The 19,217-nt window shown below is 41.6% G+C and overlaps 1 protein-coding gene across 5 annotated transcripts in view; it reads left to right on the forward strand.

The window, feature by feature from the left end:
* The window catches only part of RAB30 (RAB30, member RAS oncogene family), a 94,397-nt gene that overhangs the window by 60,012 nt on the left and 15,168 nt on the right, over positions 1–19,217 (forward strand). For all 5 annotated transcript variants that reach the window (XM_011938892.1, XM_011938895.1, XM_011938897.1 and 2 more), the window contains one exon: positions 16,125–16,225. In XM_011938892.1, coding sequence (XP_011794282.1) covers positions 16,133–16,225 — 93 coding nt within the window. In that variant the 5' untranslated portion in view covers positions 16,125–16,132. The remainder of the gene's footprint in view (positions 1–16,124; positions 16,226–19,217) is intronic.

Genomic DNA, 19,217 nt, shown 5'->3' on the forward strand with positions numbered 1-19,217 from the left:
CTTAAAAATTTTCCCGTTTTTGCCCAAGCGTGGTGGCTCACGCCTGTAATTCCAGCACTTTGGGAGGCCGAGGCAGGCAGATTGCCTGAGGTCAGGAGTTTGAGACCAGCCTGGCCAACATGGCAAAACCCCTTTCTCTACTAAAAATACAAAAATTAGCCAGGCGTGGTGGTGCATGCCTGTGATCCCAACTACTGGGGAGGCTGAGGCAGGAGAATTTCTTAAACCCAGGAGGCGGAGGTTGCAGTAAGCTAAAGTCACACCATTGCACTCCAGTCTGGGCAACAGAGTGAGACTCTGTTTCAAAAAAATTAAAATTAAAATTAAAAAATAAATTTAAAAAAATTGTCTATGGAGAAAGTCTACAGAACATAGAGGAGGCACAAAGTAGAGAGTGACCAGTTCACAGGGAGGGTGGGTACGGTTTGAGAGATAATTGGTTGTTTACCACCCAGTAAAGAGAGATGACCCCTGTGAGTAAAGGTGTCTAGGGGCCCATGCTCTGGGAACTTGGCAAGACTGTGTGATCATAACAGTAGTCATAGTGGTAACAGGTTATGAGAAGCAAAGTCTGAAAGATACGAGGTGCTGGGCTGTGGAGGGCTCTGCATGCCCTGCGGGAGAATTTGAACTTTCGCCAACAGTAACAATAACAGTAGCAGCACCTAACATTTATTGAGCACTTCCTCTTTACCAGGCCCTCTTCTTTGTACTTTATTGTATTAATTTCTTTAATCTGCACAACAGTCCTATGAGGTAAATACTGTTATTATCCCTATTTGTAAATAAATACACATAGGATAGGTATTGAATTTGTTCTTAAAAATAAAAATAAATAAATAAATATAGGCACCAAGAGGACAAGGAACTTGCCCAAGGTCACCCAACTCATCAAGAGCATTCAGAGCATTCAGAAAGAGCAGTCTGAGGATTCAGACTCAGGCAGTGTGGCTTCAAAGTTTGCCCTCTTAACCAGGGCACTGTACTACTTCTTACAGACAACTTTGTGGGGGCAGCCAGAGCCCTGGAAGAGTTTTAAGTGTGGGAATGACATGATTAGATTAGTTCTTTGGAGAGACTGCAGTGGAGTCTCATTGCATCTTGTACAAGTGTTCATTTCTAAAAGCATTGAAGGCAAAAAATGCCAAGTTCTGTTTCTTCTTGCCTCTGAGTGAGGTTTGCTATGCTAGTGGTGGCATACCATATCTTAGACAGTCCAACACAGCAGTTTTTTTCCTCTATCCTTAGGACAGAGGGCAGAGTCTTTGTAAGACCTACGTATAATAGATGAATCATCAGTTTGTGTTGAGGGACCCTGTTGTTTGAGAAGCACAAAAGCATCACACTCCTGCAGAAACTGAGCCCCTCAATGGTGACAACAGACTGAGCCTCCCCTCATTTAGTGCATGGCAAAGCCTGTGCATTGCTTAGATGGTGTTTTTCCCTGCCCTTGTTTCTCTCTCTAGAGAAGTCCATAGTGATATGGGTGCGCGTTAGGCCTGTGATGGTCTGCATTGCATTTGGCAGCAGAATGGAAGAAGGACAGCCTGCAAGTGGGGAGGCAGGAGGAAGGCAGGGAAAACAAGCAGAACACAGCAGCTGCTGCCCAGCTACCAGAGTCTGGCCTTGGTGAAGGGAAGGGCAGAAGGCCAGGAGAGTAAAGGTATGAGAAATGTAAAGGAAGTTAAATATTCTGGACCTAATGACCAATTGAATTGGTTTCCTTCAGCTTTCTTCTGATCTGAAAACTTAGTACCTCATTGTATCTTTTTGTTTTCAGTCTGTTAAATGCCTTTCTAATTCCAACTATGTTATGCACTCTCCAGCTTTAATACACAGTACTCGCCATGCTCTTGGCTTATGGCTACTGTAATAGGCCTAAAAGTCATCTACAGGTGTTAGGAAGCTTGATTGGTCCATCTATTTTTGTCATAGTGGTACAATATTCTGTTTTATTACTTACAAACTGACATTATATGAGGTCTCTTGATAGCCGCCACTATGTTATAGTACAAGATTTATATTAAGTTCTCTGGTTTCTCAAAATTGAAATGATTTTGTAACTGCTTTAAAGAATTGTTGATACGATTACAACAACAATCAAAACAAAACAAAACCAGCCAGTACATAGGAAAAAGAAACTAGGAGAAACACATCAAAATGCTGACAGTGATTGCATTTGTATTGGCAATTTTATTTTTCCCTTTTCTGTGTTTCCAAAGTTTTGAAAATGTGTCTATGGTACATGCAAAATGTTAACAACTTGTTTTTTAAAAAATAATAAACTTCAAAAATAAAAACTCTCTGTAATCTCATAATTCTAGCATAACACATTTTTACTTTTGAAATGCTCTTGTTGATATACATGCATATTTTTCATAGCTGCAGTCCTGACAAATGCAACTTTGTGAACTCTTTTCATTTTACAGCCTATTGTCAACATTATTTCATTTTTCTACATAGTTTTCATAATTGGCATTTCTAATGGCTGCCTTGCATTCCATGCTGTTGATGTTCTATATGGAACTTTCCTTTGGACATTTTGATTGTTTCTAGTTCTTTACTCTTTTAGATAAGAGGTAATGAATATTTTTGTTCATTTGGCATTTTGGGTTCATTCAGTTATTTCCCTAAAGTGAATTCTCAGCAGTGAACTAACTGCATGAAAGGTTTGAATTCTTTTATGGCTTTTGGTATGTGCCAAGTAAGACCCTGCCTTCTGAAAGAGCCCATTGAATGTGGATGGTCACTGGCTTCATATATGTGTACCTGTCCCATGTTTCCCTCCCCACTATTGAGCCCCTAAAATATTTTAATAGTGTGCATTGGAAAAGACATAAATAAAAAAAAAGGAAAGAAGCTATTCATACTCTCACCACCCAGAGGTAAGAATTTTAAAAATATATTTCCTTCTAAGTATTTATTTATTTATTTTTGTTTTTGTTTTTTAGAGACAGGATTTCACTCTGTCTAGAGTGCAATGGCATGATCACAGTTCACTGTAATGCCTAATTTCTAGGCTCAAGAGATCTTCCCACATCAGCCTCCTGAATAGCTAGGAGCATAGACATATGACACCACACCTGGCTAATTTTTAAATTTCTTGTAGAGGTTGGGTCTTGCTGTGTTGCCTAGGCTGGTCTCAAACTCCTGACTTCAAGTGATCCTTCCTTCTTGCCATCCCAAAGCACTGGGATAACAGGCACAAGCCACCGCGCCCAGACCAAATATTTATTTCATAATGTTGTATCATGTGGCTTCTCTATTAGCCCTTCTCTATTGCTGTTTAGAGGTTTTACTTCTCCCTTCATCTTTGGGGTCATCTTGGCCAGATGTGGTGGCCCACACATGTAATCCCAGCACTTTGAAAATCCAAGGCAGGAGGATCACTTGAGAGCAGGAGTTCGAGACCAGCCTGGACAACATAGTGAGAACACATCTCTACAAAAAGTAAAAGTAAGTAAATAAGTAAATCTTTGTGCACATTTAGGAAGCATTCTGTAGGAAAATTCCCAGAAGCCGAATTTTCCTCTTGCTGGGTTGAAGTGCGTGGACCTTGTGAAGGCTTTTGATGAGTATTGAAAGGCTTTTGATGAGTATTGAAAGGCTTTTGATGAGTATTGATGAGTATTGAAAAGTTGCTATTGAGGAAAGTTGTGCCTCTTTCTACTTCACCTGTTAATGTTTGGATGCCATTCCTGACTTCAATAAGTTAACACCAGTGGCCACTTATTTATCTGCTTATCTTGAAATAAGTTTGGACCTCTCTAGTCTTTTGTTCTTTGTATTTATTTATTTATTTATTTATTTATTTTATTTTATTTTTTTTTTGGTGTTTTTGGCTCCCTGGGCATGTTGTTCCTGGGATTAAAATGCCAGAATTTGTATTTTCTTTAGGATTTCCCTCAGGTTCCATCTGTTGGTAAGTTTTACACATCCACACCTTCCACCCAGCCTTCAAACTGTACCCTGCAGCATGGTTACAGAATTATTGATTTCATAGACTTTTTGAAATCTAGAACTCTTTGAAAGAGACTACTTATTTTGGCTTAAAAATTTTCCCGTTTTTGCCCAAGCGTGGTGGCTCACGCCTGTAATTCCAGCACTTTGGGAGGCCGAGGCAGGCAGATTGCCTGAGGTCAGAAGTTTGAGAACAGCCTGGCCAACATGGTGAAACTCAGTCTCTACTAAAAATACGAAAACTAGCCGGGCATGGTGGTGGGTGCCTGTAATCCCAGCTACTCGGGAAGCTGAGACAGGAGAATTGCTTGAACCTGGGAGGTGGAGGTTGCAGTGAGCTGGGATCTCGCCATTGCACTTCAGCCTGGATGACAAGAAACTCTGCTCAAAAAGAATAAAAAAGGTTCCTGCTTTTTGGCTATTTCTTTAATAAATACTTGTTGAATTCAAGTTTAAGGAGCCCAGAGTTCATTGTTATGTGATGGAGTCTAAGGTATACGGGAATTGAAGAGAGGTGAATTTTGGCCAGATTATGAAGAGCCTTGTTACACCAGCCTACCTAAGGAGTTTAACTGCATCCTCAAGGCTGATAATTAGTTGGCACTTTTGGGAAAACACTTCATAAACTGGCCGCAGGAAACCAGGGTAGAAGTCCACAGGAGGCTGGGTAGGAGAGAGCTGGGCAAGGCCCTGAGCCATGTTGGTGCAGTAGGGACAGGGGTTAAGCAGGGGTGTAGTCAAGCAGGCCTTGGTGACAGATAGGTTATGGTATGCTGTGTGTGTGTGTGTGTGTGTGTGTGTGTCCGTCCCTGTTGATGGAAAATTTGTACCCTATCTTCTGCATAAGAATTTGCCATGATACAGGAATTTGCCAACATAATGCACTGGAAAACACTTAGGAAACTAAAAGTGCTCTATAGATGTAAAAACATATTGATAGTGACAGTATGTAAGAAATTCTGCTCAATGGGGCTGATTCAAGGATGCAATAATGGTCTGCTGTGTGTAAAGCTCTAGACAAGTAGTCATTCTTCTGCTTGACACAGGACCTGTCACAAACTTGAGAGACAAACTTGGGAGAGTTCTTTTTTTGTCTTCATCTATGCGGGTTGCTGAACATGTGGTTGCTTCCCTATCACTTTTTCTCCTGCCTCCGGTGAGGAGGGAATCTGAACAGCTGAGGGAGGGGTCCAGCCTGGTATGACAGTCTTCCATCAGGGAGAAGACATCTCTGTTCCTGGTAGGCCTCTGATCTCCGGGGCAGAGGACCATCAGGGGAAAGACTTGAGCCCAGTTCTGAGCCATGGCTCTGACCTCTGGCTGCCTGGCCAGGCTGCTTTGTGTGTTCAGCCTTGGGGGAGAAGACTGAATAAGCCGGTAAGAAGGTTCTTCCGGTCCAGCCAAGCAGGCGCAGGGAAGCTTCTGCAGAGGAAAGATTAGACACGGTCCCTGATTTAGAGAATACAACTGGGAGGGCAATGGGGCAAAGCCCAGAGCTCTTTGCAGTGGTATTGTTTTTTGTTGGAGGACAACAGAGGGAGCCCCACCTGCTTGTGCAGAAGACAGAAACAGCGAGTTGGGTCTGCAAGGTCCTTTTTTAGGGCCGTTTAACAAACATGTTTTGCAGACAGAAGTTCTCCAACTTGGAAAGGGGTTGATGAGTGGGATGGGTATCCTTTTTCTTCCCCTAGGAAACAAAGCACGAGCATTTCCAGGCACATCTGAGCCTCTTTGTCAAACACCTGCTCCCAGGTGCTGTGGTACAAAACAAATTAGCCCTGCCTGGGGAGTTAACTGAGTGAGTCCTAAGCGGTGGCCTCCTCCCTTCTGCTCTCACCCATCTGTGGAAAACCAAATCTGTGCTTAGTGCAGGGATGCTCCCTATGGCCAGCTTCTCACTATGGCAGAAAGAGCACCAGAAGATAATTCAGGTGTTTGCTTGGGTTAATGCTGACAAAATGCTGCTTTGTGGAATCATTCTCATGTTTGGAATCCCAAATCTGTTTTGTATTTCTAGGAATTAGGAAAATATCAAACATAATATACAAAGAATAAAATTGAATATTTGATTGTCTTGATTTTTGAAAATAGTCTTGTGGAGGTCTCAGGCCTGCTTTATTTTTCATTTTCATTTTTACTTTTTGCATATCTTAAAAAGTATTCCAAGGGCTGCTTCTAAGTTCCTTCCTCCTAACTCCACCCCCACACCATGGCATGTGTTCATGCCAGCCCCCCTGATGGTTTTGTCTGTGGCCTTGCCCAGTAGGGATTTATATTTGCAGATCTTATTTGTCCTGGCAGCAGCTCTGATTTGGAGTCAGCGGACCTGTGTTTGCTCTTCTGGCTCTGTTGCTTACATGCTGCATGGCCTGAGGCAAGTCACTATCTTGGTTTCAAATCTCATCTCTGTAAAATGGGGAGAAAAAGATGAGCTCCTTCTGCTTCCTCAGAAATGTTCTGTGTCAGAGTGAAGTGAGAGTAATTTCTAAGCTGTATGAATGTGTGAGAGTTTTGTTTTTATTCATGACACAAGCAAGCTATTGTTTGATCCATTGGTTTTGGCTGCCATACTGTGGATACTTGGTTTTGAGGGAAGTTGGTCTGAAAGAATGAATCCTCCTTGTAGAGACTCACTATGCTGAGACATGGTTTAGAGAAGGCAGTAATACACACAATGAACTGGAAAAGCAACTCCAGAGTCTGGGTGGGACATTCCTTTGTAGGGTCCATGTCCCATGAAGGGATGCAGCTAGGCAGACAAAGAGAAAGACAGAAAGATTGAAACAGAGCACCCCGAATAGATCTTTTTTTTAAAACAGGGCCTCTCTCCCAGTATTAGGAAAACTGTCTTTCTTTTGAATCACTACTATAGACTGAATAAAAGGGCAGAGTATAATTTAAGAGTTGGAGATTATCTTCTTTCCTAGAAAGAGCTAAATATTATAGCCTCCCCAGGGGCAACTACTGTTGCCAGTTTTTTTGTATCATTCCAAAAATATCTTGTGCCTATACAGATATAGAATCATATGCCCCCACCATTTCTTCATACTATAAACACACCATTCTTTGCCTTGCTTCTTTCATTTAATATATCTTGCAAATATCCATAGCAGGCTGTGTCGTGGTCCATTGTTGTATGGCTACCTTAATCTATATAACCATTTTCTGCTGATGGACTTTTAGGTTGTTTTTATAATTGCTATTCCAAATACTGTTGTAATAAATATCCCACTACTTGTGCCTTTGTGAGTATAAATGTAATAGATTCCTGGAAGTGCAATTGCTGGGTCAGAGGGTTTGTAATAGCGTTTTTAGCTTTAAATCAATAGTACTCTCCATAGAGGTTGCATTGATTTACCTCCCACCAGTAGTATACAAGTGCCCCATTTCTCTATACTGTCACCAGTACAGGATAAACTTGGCCAATCTGAGATGAATGGCCTCTTGTTATAACTATATGTAGTTAAAATTATAATTTATAATTATAAATTTACTATAGTTTGAATTTACTTTTGTGAGTAAAGTTGATCAGTTTTAAAAAAAAATGTAAGTGCTATTTTTCTTCCTTTCTTGTGAATTATCTGCTCATGTCCTTAGCCTGTTTTTTTCTAGGGGGTTATTGAATTTTTCATATTCATTTTATAGGAACTTTCTATGCATGTAATCAGTTAGACCTTAATAATATATATTGCAAATATTTAGTCAGTTTTTCATTTTTATTGTTTTGCCATTTAGAATTTTTGAAACATTTAATGAAATTTGTCAGTCTTTTTACTTTATAGCCTTGATTTTGAGTAATTCTTAAAAAGCCTTCTCTACTTTAAGATTTTATGTGTGTGTGTGTGTGTATATATATATTTATATATAATGTTTTCTTCTAGTACTTTTATGCCTTCAGTTTTTTAGATCCAAACTTTGAATTCATCCAGAATTTATTTTAGTATAAGGAGTGAGACAGACCTCCAACTTAATTTTTTTTCCAGAAAGACCTGGGTTTTGAATCCAGGCACTTTTACTCATTAGCTGTTTGATTTTTGAACTAATTAATCTCTCTGAACCTCAATTTTCTCATCTGTATAATGGGAATATTAATACCCATTTGATGGACTACTGAAAAGATTAAATAAGATTACATGCGGAAAACATTTAGCACCATTCCTAGCACACAGTGTGTTCAAATCATGGTCCAAATGGCCAGGAACCTGGGAACACATAGTATGTTCGGGCAGAGGAGAAATTCTAGGTGGCCAGGATACCAAGGCCACCTTGTGACTCACTAGTGTGTCAGAGTAAGTCAGTCACTTCATCACCTAAACCCTCAGTTTCCTCACTTGCAGAATGATTAGAGCTTTCTCTTGAAGTTGTTGGGAGGTCCGGATTAGATAATGTCTGTGAAAGAATTTTGTAAACTATAAAGGCCATGTAAAAATGCTGGAGTTTACAGTCTGGTGAATAAGGAGCAGCCACAGCACAGGTGGGTGTTTGACGTTTGTGGCCAAGGAGAATAATTAACTTGCAATAACATGAAATTAGCAGCTGATGTAAAGCAAGTGAGCTTGCAGCAGTTGATTACAGTAATAGTTAGTAATTGCCTCCTAGTGATTAAGCACTAATGAGCTTCTAGGGACAGAACCTTGTTAGGCGGAAAGATGGATCAAAGGCTTTCAATTCAATGTGCACTTACTGAACACAACAGTGGGATAAGAAGAGACAGGTGTCTTGTTGAGGTACAGTCCTTGTCCTTAAGGATAGTAGGGGTGAGAGACACATATGGCATGGCTCCTTCCACGGGCCAGACGCACATGTGGGGACATACTTGGAGGAAGGTCCACAGTGCTCTGGGATCATCAAAGAGGGTGAGACTCACCTGCTGAGCTCTCTGTGCCAGTCTCACCCTCCAGAGTCTAGCCCAGATTCTAAAGAACCCCTATGATGCCTTCTTGAAATTTTACTTGCCCTTTTTTGTTCCTCTGGTTGTTTTGGATTTATCAGGGATATCTTGTTTCTCATGCCCTGCCCATCACCCTCCATAGCTTCTGGGCAAGCATGGTGTTATGCCTAGGGCCTCTATTTCTACTGCGATCTGAGTACTGAGATAGGATGTCCAGTTCATTTTGAATTTCAGATAAACAACAAACTTTAAAATATGTCTCATGCAATATTTGGAACAAATTTATATTAAAATGTATTTGTTGCCATCTGACCATCTGAAACTGAAATTTGACATGGTCAGGGTGACATGACCTGGATTTCTTCTTATTTTTTTTTTTTAACTGTATCTGGCAACCCTACCTGGGCAGCTCTTATTTCAAATGCTATAAAACATAATAGTGTTTACTACACTAATGTTTCACGGAGCCCTAGTAGCAAGGCATATATAAAAGGTGTTTTATGCCCGGCTGGGTGGCTCACGCCTGTAATCCCAGCACTTTGGGAGGCCGAGGTGGGCGGATCACAAGGTCAGGAGATCCAGACCATCCTGTCTAACACGGTGAAACCCCATCTCTACTAAAAATACAAAAAATTAGCTGGGCACGGTAGCGGGCACCCTAGCTGAGGCAGGAGAATGGCGTGAACCTAGGAGGCGGAGCTTGCAGTGAGCGGAGATTGGGCCACGGCACTCCAGCCTGGGCGACAGAGCGAGACTCCGTCTCAAAAAAAAAAAAAAAAAGATGTTTTATATGAGAAAAGAATTCTCAGCTAAAATCATGTTTGGTAAATCCTGGATTAAATGAAGTTAACTAGCCTTCATTATGGGAATTTTCAGAACATTTTAAACCTCCAAGATTGGGTGATAATATTTAGTATTTCTCAGAGTTATGTTACTGTGAAGCTATCCTCCACACCCCCCACTTACTGAGTATCTAGGGTCATATGACCAAACGTTGAATGAATTTTGAGGGTCTCTGGTAATCGGTTCTATTTGCAGACCATGAGTTCTGATTTTGGGTTTGGGAAAATACCATTCTATAGAAAAAAATTTATATAATTCTATGATGTTGTTTTTGTTTTTTAAATTAACAAATTTGAAATAAAATATACACATAGACACGAGTATATATAAAGAAAAAGACTAGAGCCAGGTGCAGTGGCTCATGCCTATAATCCCAGCACTTTGGGAGGCTGAGGTGGGCAAATTACCTGAGGTTGGGAGTTCGAGACCAGTATGACCAACATGGAGAAACCCTGTCTCTACTAAAAATACAACTTAGCCAGGCGTGGTGGCGCATGCCTGTAATCCCAGCTACTGGGGAGGCTGAGGCAGGAGAATCGCTTGAACCCAGGAGGCAGAGGTTGCAGTGAGCCGAGATCGCGCCATTGCACTCCAGCCTGGGCAATAGGAGTGAAATTCTGTCTAAAAAGAAAAAAGAAAAAGACTAGAAGGATGTATACCAGAATGCTAACTTATTATTCCCCGGAGAAGGTCTGGGTAGGGAAGGAGATGATAGATGATTTTCTTTTCCTTTTTGCATGTCTGTATTTTCTGCAATCAGTATGTATGACTTTTGTCAGAATGGTGGGAAAAACTATTTATATATTTTTAAAAGGAGTACCTGTCCATATATTATCTTATTTGCCTCTCACACAACTCAGTGGTATAGGTTCTAATATCATCCCCATTTTGTGGATAAGGAAACTACACAGTGCTCTTTAACAGACCCAGGCCCTCTTGCTTCATTGCCTACGCTGCCTCTTTAGTATGAAAGAATAACCACACTTGCTGCCATGGGAAGGGGCCTTGTTGCCTGTTTACCCAGCTCCTCCCTTTACAGACCAAGTCAAGCCCCAAAGGACCTGCCTGAGACACACAGTTTTTGAATAAGGACAAGTCACCAAAATATTTTAGGGGACTGGGGTTGGAGGTGTGTCAGAAAGTTGGGGAGAAGACCTGGCCTCTGACTTTATCTGTTATATTGAGCCCCAAAGGGAAAGAGGAAAAATGCACAGGTGTGCAACAGTGAATACAGGCTTTTTTTTAAGGCCACTTATTCATTGATTTATTGATAGAGTCCCACTGTGTTGCTCAGGGTGGAATGCAGTGGTGTGATCATGGGTCACTGCAACCTTGAACTTCTGGGCTCAAATGATCCTCCTGCCTCAGCCTTCCAAAATGCTAGGGTTACAGGCATGAGCCACCATGCCTGGTAAAGGCCACTTTTAAAGAATGGTTTAAATGTTGCCAAATTCATGTTGCTTAGAATGGTTTTTGTTTTTCTTTTTAAGCTTTTCATACTAGATTTCATTTCCTGTACCTTTTTAAAATTCATTTTTTTATCTTGCTCATCTATTTTTCCAGTTTGAATCTTATGCATGTATCCATTTATTTACAACTGTTGTGGTGATGGTGATACTGGGGATTTTGCTTGCTCATCTATGCTCCTGTTTATATTCCCTATGCCTGGTACTTACTTACAGGGATGAATGATGACTGAATTGTGAGAGTGATGCAGCTGAAGTGTGACTTCAGGTCCTGAAAGAATCCTGGGCTGGAGGGCAAGGTGAGGAGCAGCGCTTGTGTAATCTGAAGTTCAGTGTGTGGCTCCATCAGTGTGGGTGTGTTGCTTCCAGAGCAGGGAGATTCTAGAACACTGCAGTTCAAAGGGCCTGGGGCCTCATTCAGCTGAGCCTCTAGCTCTCATGACAGAGAGACAATGTCAATTACAAGGCAGGGGGTAGCAGCATCCTGTTGCAGAAAGAACTAGGCTTTGGGGTCAGATGGATCTAGGTTTGAATCCTGGTCCTGAGGCTAACTAGCTGTGTGACTTTAGGATGATATCTGTCTCAGCTTCCTCTTCTGCAAGTTAGGGATAATACGAGTACTTACATCATAGAGTTATGAGGATTAAATGAGCAAATACATGTAGAAGAGTACCCAAGACATAAAAAGCACTGAATATCAATGTTATCAATGTTAAGCTGTTGTCAATGTTAACAATAATAGAATATAAAATACTGCAGTAGTGTTTGGTTAGTAGCATATCTTGTGGCATGTCTGCTCCCCAGATGAGGCATGACTTTTGTTGTCAATTTAGGGCTGGGTGTAAATGCTTCTGAATGGGTTTCCCTTATTCAGGGGGAAATGCTGTCTCATCACATGCGGATTGGTGATGCCTGGGCTGTTACTTTATGTACCAAACAGAATGGCTTCCTCAAAGAGTAGAAGTTTGCAGATAATCTTGTGATCTTTTCGTTCAGTAATGTGTTTTCCATTAGAAGCAAAACAGTAACTACAACAGATAACCTGGAGTTTACAGTCCAGCTTTATCCATAGACAGCCTGCATTATTAAAGACGAATTTTTACCCAGAGGTCCATTTAAAAAACATCCAACATTTTGGCATAGTGGCTCATGCCTGTAATCCCAGCACTTTGGAAGGCTGAGGTGGAAAGATTAATGGAGGCCAGGAGTTCAAGACAAGCCTGGGCAACATAGTGAGACCCCGTCTCTAAAAAAAAAATTTTTTTAATTAGCTGGGCACAGTGGCTTGTGTCTGTAATCCCACCTACTTGGGAGGCTGAGGCAGGAGGGTCGTTTGATACACGATCATGCCACTGCACTCCAGCGTAGGCAACAGAGCAAGATCCTGCCTCAAAAACAAAAGAAAGCAAAACAAACAAAAACACATTCAACAGAGCATTAGAGTAATTTCTTATAGAAAGGGGTAGTGTCTTAACTTATTCTGTAGCCTGCTCCAGGTGGTAACCACATGAGATAATGTTCACTATGACAAAGCCTTTTTTTCACCTTCTTTTTCTAAAGGTGCATCATTGGGGCACTGTGAACCTTCTTTAAGAGCCCTGTTTCTAAAGTCTTTATTTTTGACATTCTCCTCTGGATTTCCTGCTTTGGTTCTTTGACCTCCAGCAAAGATGTAGAAATGAGTGTGTGTCAAACAATCTAGGCACAGAAAAAGAATGCAGTCCAGTCCTGTGTTTCCTGTTTCTTATGGGCTTATGAAAGCAGAGAGTTGTGGTCCACAGAGCCTCATGCCTTCCTGCTGCCCATGTGCCTTTCCGTGAGTTTTATTATTTTTCTTTCTAATAGCTTTATTGAATTTTAGTTTGCATATCATGTCCCTGAGTGTTTATCAGGCCCTGAGTGTTTATCAGGAGTTTGACTTTGATTCTTATTTAACTTCTACAGGGTGGTAGAGTTTTATATTTGAAGCCAGAGGGGAAGAGGAAAGAGTGATCACATTGATTAAGTGCCTGTCCTTCATCATGTCATTCATCCATCTTTCTTGAGCTTTTGCTCTGAGCCAGCATTGTGAAAGTCACTTGGGTAGTGGTTCAAGGACATGAATGCGAGAGCCAGATTATCTGGGTATGAATCTCAGCTCCACTAGTTATCAGCTGTGGGACCTTATGACTGCTTATTTAACTTCTCTTATGTCTCAGCAGCCCCCTCTACCAAATTAGGATACTAATAGTATAGCATCCCCCTCATAGGGTTGTTTTGAGGATTAAATGACTTAGTAATATAGAATGAGACGATGATGATGGGGAGGGGTTAGGATCTGGACTCAACCACACACCTCATTGCTCTCATGCTGCTCACAGTCATGAGTGTACACGTGTGTAGGGCTGAGGTGCTGAGGGATGGGGCCGGAGTGTGAGATATGTGAATAATTAATTGCAGGTAGCATGGTGAGTTTACAGCAGGAGAGGAGGAGGGCATTGTGGGAGCCTAGAGCGGGGAGGCCCAGGCCCTTCATAGGTTAGAGGAGCAGACTGGAGGAAGTCATGTTGAAGCTGAGATCTAGAGGAGGTTTGGGGTGGTGGGCGAGGGTGCGAGGTTCAGTTGTGTTTTGTGTTCTAGGCAGACGGAACAATATATGTGAAGGTCTGAGGAGAAAGGCAGTCCCATCGTATTTAAGCAACTGAGGAAACCCAGTGAGCCTAGAATGTGGATTGTGAGGAGAGTGGTAGGAGACAGAGCTGGCAGTGACAGCAGCAACCAGATCATGGAAAATTTGAGAATCATTTTAAGGAGTTTGGGTGACAAAGAGCCAGGTACTGTCCTTAGGGGCTCCCATGCGTTCTTTCAAGCATCACAATTCTGTGGTATAGGTGTTATTAGCCCCATTTTGTTGATGGGGAAGCTGAGGTTTTGAAAAATTGTCATTTGCCCAAAGGCACAGGCTTAGAAGGTCAGTGCAGCCAGGTATGAACCTCGGTCTCTCTGGCTTCATTTTTTATGATACTATATGCCTTTGGAACATGAAGTCTGGCTCTTAGCTTTATGATTTCAGGCCACCTTCTAAATTTCCTTTAACCTCAGTTCACTAACCTGTAAAATAGATAATGTGTTAGTAAATACAAACCTCGTATACTTGTAGAAACAAATGGAAATACACATAAAGGGTCAAGTATAATGCTACCACTACTCATGGACCCAGATTCTTGTACAGAGAAATGTTTTTCCTTCACAGTCCCAGTGAACTGGGATGGAACCCCATGAGCTGCCACCTACATGTTGGCTTGGTTGTCAGTTATTTTTCCAAGGATTAATTGAAATCTACACAGGCATCATCTTTGCACACATGGAATTTACTCCCCTGGCTAGTTGACAGGTTCAGCTAATTGGGCTCTGCTCTCTGCCCTACAAGGCTACAGGCATTCGAGCTCCAGGTCTGCTGGTAGGAGTGACCCTGAGGCTTCCCTACTCTCCTGAGCACCTTTCCCCTCATGAGCTCCCTTATTGCCCATTTCCTGTCTCTCCAGAGTCTACTGGGTCTGTTCTGCCTACACCTTAGGAAAAGAGCTCCACTGTTGGCGCAAATTGTTATTTAGCTTTTTTTTTTCCATTATTTAACTTTTCTCTTGTTGGTCTTGAGGGCAGACATTGTCTCTTCTCTGTATTTCCTGTAGTACTGTAGTAGGCACCCAGTAGATTAAAATTGCTTTTACCAGGATAGCGCTTTATGTGTATCAAGGTTGGTTTTTTTTTTTTAGGCAGAGTGTTGCTCTGTTACCCAGGCTGGAGGGCGGTGGTGTGATCTCGGCTCACTGCAACCTCTGCCTCCTGGGTTCAAGCAATTCTTGTGCCTCAGCCTCCTGAGTAGCTGGAATTACAGGAGCGCGCTACCACACCTGGGTAATTTTTGTATAAGGTTCTTTTGTAAGTTTTTAAAAATCTTAACGGCAGTCCACTGAAGTAGACAGAGCATTCTTTTAGTATGCCCTTTTAGTCACAGTCTTTCTAGCACAGTTGGTGAAACTAAGGTCTACACATAAGCAACATGCCCATTAACTAATTTTTTATTTCAATAGGATAGACATTTAGAAAGTGTAACTCTGTCCCAGAGGCTAGGAAATAGAGCTGAAAGGCATAATCCCATCCCTTAAGGATGAGACAGATATTTGAACAAAGAATTGTATACAGCAAGTGAGGTTTTAGGAGTGGTGAAAGTGTTTAGCTTTATCTGGGGAAGATCAGTGAAAGATTCAAAGAGAAAGAGATGCTGGCATTGGACCTTCAAGGACTTCAAGGCGCAGAAAGGGTGGAAGGGAGGGCATCCCAGGCAGAAGAAATGGCACATGCCAAAGCCCAGAGGAGTGAACAGACAGGCACTTTGGGAGGCCCTGTAGCATCAGCATGTTGGCAGGAGATGTATAGGAGGTAGAGGGGAAAGAAGGCTTTGACTACCATTGGTAGGACCTTAAGACTTCCAGAAGCAGGAGACTAATAGGGCCCTTTATAGTTCCTTCCCCTTCATTCAGTCTCCCCGTCACTAGCACTTCTTTCCAGTCATATACATTCCATAAATGTCCTTTAAGCTCTGGATGGGCTTTCTGTTGTCCTTGCTTTTTTGCACCCCAGCTTGCCTGCACATGGATTTGTCATCTCCTTTTCATGCTGAAAGAAAACAGATTTATTGCAGGAGGAAACTGACATGATAGCTTGGAGGAATAAAGGTTACCAGGTGAAAGGACATCTGCGTCATTTATTCTCTGTGGCATGAGGTAGCTGAGAAGGAATAAAGTCCGTCTATGACCAAACACCTGTGTTTCTGTCTCGCTGGCAGGGTCACCAGAGGGGAGCTTTAAATTGCTCTTTAAATGAGTCAGACCTGTTCCCCCGGAGACAAGGCTGGTGCAGCTTGAGCTCTGTGGGCAAGTCTGACTGGGCCCTTCTCACTTTTGCCTGTGTTTGCCTTGCAGCTGTGTAAATGAGTATGGAAGATTATGATTTCCTGTTCAAAATTGTTTTAATTGGCAACGCTGGCGTGGGGAAGACGTGCCTCGTCCGAAGATTCACTCAGGTAAGGGAACTCGTAAGCCCAGGATTGGGTTTGTCAGTCTAGCCTAAGGGGTTGGGGGAATCTGTCGAGATGGGTGACCAGTTTCAATGCCAGGGGCTTAGCTGTGGGTTCCTGATGCACCCTTTGAAAGCTGCATCTGCTTTGTAGCCTAAACAAGGGGTTTTTAAACCACCTCCGGGGAGCATGGCCCTGGGAGTCTCCACCAACCCTCTCACGCCTCTTCTTGCTTCGTTTAATGACAAAGGCAAGTGGTTTTGCTGTCAGTGTACAGTATCAAAACTAAATTATTGGATAAAAGTAAGTTACTAGTTAATAATCCCCAGGTGGAAACAAATGAATCTGGACATCAAACTGAACCTAAATTTTTTAAAACTCTAATACAAATTAAACCAGTCAAATTCTGCCTATGCCCCCTTTAATCCTCCCAGGAAACTTGAGTGAATCATTTTCATTTAGGAGCAAATAGGCCAATTTTCTAAGTCTCTTCAGTGGGAACGACATGAAAATAGTGAAGAATTATCTGAACTGAATTGAATGGTCCCCCTGGGTTGGATTCGATTCTTATCATATGATCTAAGTACAAGTTTCCTTTGAGACTACCCTTTTGAGAATCACTGCTGGAGATTATATACTGCTTTCATATGGAAACGAGTGAGAACTCATTCCGAAGTTGACCTTTTTTGTGTGTTTTCCCCTGAAAAATATGAATGGTACCCTTCGTAGGACCATTACATACATATCTTGAATTTTCATAAAGTATTTGTTCAGCAAGTTGGCACCTGCCCCCCATCTAAGGCATAGGATAACCTGGCGCTGTGGAAAGAGCACTGGCTTGGGAGTTGAGACATGGGTCGTAGTCCTGGTTCTGCCCCTGGCTTGCTCTGTGAGCCTGGGTAAGTTACCTCCTTTTCCTGGGGCTGCCTGTTGCACCTTAGGGGCTGGGTGAGCTCCAAGGCCCCTTCCAGCTCTGCCAGTCTGTGGTTTTGTGGAGAACTAGAGAGGCAGATTGAATAACAAACAGCTAGAGGGGCCAGAGTCACTTTGCAATGTCAAGGTTTTTCCCATGATAAGTGAATAGAACCCATGCTTTTTAAACCGTGGCCTGTGAAACCAAAAGTAACAAGCTAATAGACATCTGGGCTCAGTCAACCGCCATGGAGATATATGGGAAACTCCAACTGGTTTTACTTCTACCTAACATTAGTCATATTTTCTGCTTTTGACAAAAGGATAAGACTACAGAGATGTAGCAAAGTTTTCAGTCCCTTTATCAAAAGTTTCCTTGACTTTGTCTTGGTATTGAAAGGTCACTTAGGACATTGTTCAACCCACCTCTCTCACTTTATAGATGAAAGGTCAGATCTAGAGGGGCTAAATGCCTTGCTTAGGATCTTATATTGTGAGATTAGATAGAGTGTCAAGGCTAGGATTAGAACCAGGGTTCCAGGTTCTAAGCCTGATAATTTCTACCTCCTATACATTCTAACTTCTGAGACCATTCTCTTTAAAAGCACAAACTCTGTCATTTGATGTGAAAATGTCTCCATTTTCAACAGTAATTTTTTACCAACAAGCACATTTTTCTTCTTTCTTATTTGTCTTTTGTGTCTACATTTTACCCCTCCCAGCCCCTCAACTCCACCATAAACTCATATTTCAGAGGCAAGATTATGTTTGTTTTTATTATTTAGCAGACAGGTAAAATGAATCAGATCTAGCTGTTTTTTAGGCACAGGGGTTGGGGAACAAAATGGTGGGTGAAATATTGGGAAGAATTTGTTTAACTTTTTGGCATTTGTTGAGGTGCAAAACATCTGGAGCTATAAACCTGAAGCTTGGCAGCTTTTGTTTCTGAGCCAAACCAAAACAATAAAATTGATTCAATATTTGAAAGTAAAGTTATGAATGTTTATATTTACATCCTTTGCAGACATGCAGTAGAACATTTTCTTTTGGTTTGAAGTTCAATCTTTTAAGCTAAAACTTTAATTAAATAATTCTTAATTAAAAATATCTGTGTCATAGTTGCCAGAACTAATAAAGTCAATTTTACTTTAATTTCTGGAAATTCTGGAATATAAGTAACGAGGGAAGAGAAACTGGGTGAAGAGTTCTTTCTTGACAGAATTTCTTGCTACCCCCAACTCCCTCCCTAAGTTTATAGGAAACATTATGTAATAGTAAATTGCATAAATTATACTTGTGCCTTTGTTAAAATCTCATCTTTCTGGTTAAGTTTTCAGTTTGAAGTAAAGCATTTTGTTTGTTTGTTTTAAAATGGCTTACATCAGCCTCAAACTCATTGAATTTGAGGCCCAGAGAGGGTGAGTGGTTTGTTTGAGGTTACACAGAGATTCTAAGGCTGCTGCCTCCTGGTTTAATGCTGTTTCTACCCTACTGTCTCCTTGATGACTTAATTTTCTTAGATTATCTTCCCAGTGTCATTGGCTTTGATCCATGTAATTACATATGCATGGTACATTGCACTGAGGAAAACAGTGATCACCCTGGGGCAAAGGAAAATTCAGAAGCTTCTGGAGATCCAAAAAGACAGATCCCAAAACTCTCTTATTCCTGCTTCTCATGCTGAGTTTTTATTTGTTTTTTCATATTGTTGCCCGCTCCCATGGCTGCCCATGCTCAAGACTGATAACTAGTTTTAAGTACCCTTGATTTTACCTCTTAGAAAGAACCTATCCGTTTTGCCCTGACCTTTCCGATTCTGATATCATCCCTGTGGTTGCATGCCCTTCAGTCTTATCTTCATGTCTGATTTTTCTGTTTCATTCTTAAAATCAGGTTCCCCTGCCCTTTCTCAGTTTTCTCCTTCACCTGTCTTATCTCCTTTTCTCTGTCCTCCTTTCTCTTTCCTCTTGTTTCAGCATTTCCCTCTCACACTTTCTCCCTCTTTTCTCTTTCCCTTAAGACATGCATACGGAGTTGCACAGGGCTCCCTTGAGAGTAACCAGAGTTCTCTTTTCTTTTTTTTTTT

The sequence above is a fragment of the Colobus angolensis genome, unplaced genomic scaffold (assembly GCF_000951035.1).
Source record: "Colobus angolensis palliatus isolate OR3802 unplaced genomic scaffold, Cang.pa_1.0 Scaffold179, whole genome shotgun sequence".
Classification (NCBI taxonomy): domain Eukaryota; kingdom Metazoa; phylum Chordata; class Mammalia; order Primates; family Cercopithecidae; genus Colobus; species Colobus angolensis.